General features: G+C 45.0%; 1 protein-coding gene across 5 annotated transcripts in view; it reads right to left on the bottom strand.

Annotated features, from left to right (window-relative positions):
* Herc4 (HECT and RLD domain containing E3 ubiquitin protein ligase 4) overlaps nt 1-2,856 on the bottom strand; it is a 78,062-nt gene extending 75,206 nt beyond the window's left edge. For 3 of the 5 annotated variants that reach the window (XM_005360131.3, XM_026785577.1, XM_026785579.1), the window contains exons 1-3: nt 2,515-2,856; nt 1,076-1,106; nt 391-694 (exon numbers count right to left, since the gene is read on the bottom strand). In XM_005360131.3, coding sequence (XP_005360188.1) covers nt 391-616 — 226 coding nt within the window. In that variant the 5' untranslated portion in view covers nt 617-694; nt 1,076-1,106; nt 2,515-2,856. Of the gene's footprint in view, nt 1-390; nt 695-1,075; nt 1,107-2,514 lie in introns of those variants that run through there. The other 2 variants (XM_013351224.2, XM_026785578.1) reach the window with 2 other exon arrangements.
* Nucleotides 2,857-2,891: the final 35 nt, after the last annotated feature.

The following is a 2,891-nucleotide window of genomic DNA, read 5'->3' as shown; positions in this document are numbered from 1 at the left end:
CAAGTAAACAAAAGTAAAAGCTTTTAACATACCCCCCTCAGGTGTACAGAAACACTATAGAGCAAATTAGAAATTCACAATATGTTCAAGGTAGATGACTTATTAAAGAATTTGATGTCTTTATATTTTATAAAAAAACCATACACTGAAGGCTAGTTTTTGTTGTTATTGTTGCTATTCAACCATCATCAATTAGGGTCATACTAAAAGTAATAGTAATAAAAGAGAAAAAAACCTAAAGAACTAAGAAGGGTGCAAAAGTCAAGAATATTTAATTCTTACTTTGCTTTTAAAACTTGGTGAAGACTGCAAATTTTATATTTATATTTATATACAGGTCATATAAAGCATCATTTCCAATATCAAATGGTACCCATTGTTAGAACTTACCTGGTCTCTTCCTTGACTTCTCGTGGCCCAGCTGCCCCAGGTCATTACATCCACACGTGTACACAGTTCCGTCATCCAGGACAAATACAGTATGTCTCAGTCCACATCCTACATCGCGGACCTTTTTATTTACAAAAAAGTCACTTTTTCTGGGCTCAAGTACAATTTCTTCATCAATTCCACCCAGACCTAGCTGTCCATACGATGCATTTCCCCAGCACAACATTCTTGTAAGGACCTTGGTCTTCCAGCTTCGATACACAAGTCCCTTCGGTAACACTGGGAACTTGGAGGTGCCTGACGTCTGAGGAGAAAAAATGAACAAGACTTCAAAGGAAGAATGATGTATAACTGCTCTTTCATCAGTGTTAAGCTACGATGAGGATCGCAATTGTTAAATATTTAAAATATGCCTGTTATCAGTTCTTTCATTTTTAAAGCACCATATGCAAATGTTTCGGAAATGACATCACTTTCTACGGTTCTTCCCAAAACTTGAACCAGGAACTGGTTTTGACTTTGTTATATAACTCAGTAAGAAGTACTCTGATGAAATTAGGGTTTTTCTTTAAACAAGTTTAATGAGAACAGTAAATGAGGCATGTGTCCAATACTCAAACAAGACGCCAGTCAACTTCAGGAACATAACCTCACAGTCCCCCTCAACTCAAAGTCTGATACCTACCTCCACATCAACAGAAAGCTGAAGTTCTGATCTGTAACAGAAATTAAGCCAATAATGGAACTTAAAAAAAAACTGTCACAATTTGACTATATACTTTACTAATGGCTATACACAAAATTAGAATCTATCAAGTCATAATTTTAAAACTCCATTTTACAAGTCAAAATATTAGCACCAAACCCTCTCTACTAATTTTAAAACTAAATCGATGTGATTATAATACATAAAAATACTCAGCTTAAATATCAAGATTCTCCCAATTCAATTTTTTTTTATTATGAATGGTTCCTACAAGTAAAACAAAATTCTCCTTCAATAATCTTTGTGTGTACTTCTAGGACAATTACTTAAAGATTAAAAACTGTCAACAATGCCAGAACTATTGTTTGTTTGTTTTTTTCAAAATAGGAATGGGGTTGAGGGGCTGTGAGGCACCAACAGTTTAATAGAGAAATCTATATAACTTCTTCACTTGAAAGACTACTGAAAGACCTCTCAGAGGTTAAGGGCACTGGCTGCTCTTTTAAAGGAACCAGATTCAATTCCAGCGCCCACATCGCTGCTCGGTCCTGTCTGTGTGTGACTAGTCCCAGGGAATCCTACGCCCTCTTCTGGCCTCCACCAGCACCAGACACACACATGGTGCACAAACATCTAAGCAAAATATCCATAAACATTATAAACCACACACACAAGACACGAGCCTTTCTCATATAAACCTCCACATTTTTTAAAAAAATATATAATGCATTATTAAGTAGCACCCTTAGTGGAAGTTAGTCTTATCCTTGCTGTCCAAAGTCACCTAAATTCCTTACATGTACTGAATCTGAGGTTTCAAAATACAATTTTCTGCATTTATTATTTAGAAAGTGCTGACACTGTCCCACTACACTCGCATAACCAGACATTTGATTTCATCCCTTTGGGACACCAAAACTCGAAAGTTTCAGAGAGTTCTGCATTGTCCTTCCGTATCTTATTTTATTTTTAAGGCTAGAGGAAGGCAGAAACATTTCTCCAATTTCAGCGCGCTTCGTTTGGGTACCCTTTCTTTTTTTCCTCCAGAAGTCAGAACGGGGATCTGGAAAGGCGTTCTCTCGCCAGCAACAGGTAGGAGAAGGGGAAAGAGTTTCGTTTCCTTTCCCCGACCGTGCACCATGATCAGCTCACGCGGCCCCGGGATGGGGAATGAGGAGAGGTCCGCACACACCCTGCCTCTTCGCGTGCCCACCAGCAGAACTCCCGCGGCCACCGGCACCGTGCCGTCCCACCGGGCTCGGGCCCCGCGGCCTCGGCCCCGGGGAGGGCCCTTCCCCCGAGGGAGGTGCAACACCCCGGCCCCGGCGAGCTCGGGGACCGCTAGCGCCCTCCGCAGAGGCCCCAGCCGAGCCCACCTCCGTCACACTACCCAGAACCCACGGGGGGCAACGACTCACCCGGCCCCTCGGGGCAGGGAGAGCCCCAGTCGATGGAGGACGGCTGGCTCTCCGGCTCCTGAGATCTTCCTCCGTCAGGCGGCTGCGGCGGAGGTGACCACGACGCCTCCTTCGGGATCCCGGCCGCCGCTCCGCTGGCTCGGCTTGCCCGGCTCGCTCCCTCCCTCTCTCCTGTGAAACTTTCCCAGGTTCCTCAGAGAAAAGCCGCCGCCGCCAGCGCTCTCCGGACCGAGAGACAGCCGTCAGCGACCCGGATGGAGCGGGAGGGGAAGGGCTGCTGGCGAACTGGGCGGAGAGCACGAGGGGTGGAGAGAGCCGAGGGAGAGGCTGGCGACAAGGGAGAGGGGCGGTGGTTTCGCGGGGGATGGGGATGGGGT

This window comes from Microtus ochrogaster, linkage group LG2, assembly GCF_000317375.1.
Source record: "Microtus ochrogaster isolate Prairie Vole_2 linkage group LG2, MicOch1.0, whole genome shotgun sequence".
Taxonomy (NCBI): Eukaryota; Metazoa; Chordata; class Mammalia; order Rodentia; family Cricetidae; genus Microtus; species Microtus ochrogaster.
This window is presented reverse-complemented; position numbering and strand designations above follow the sequence as displayed.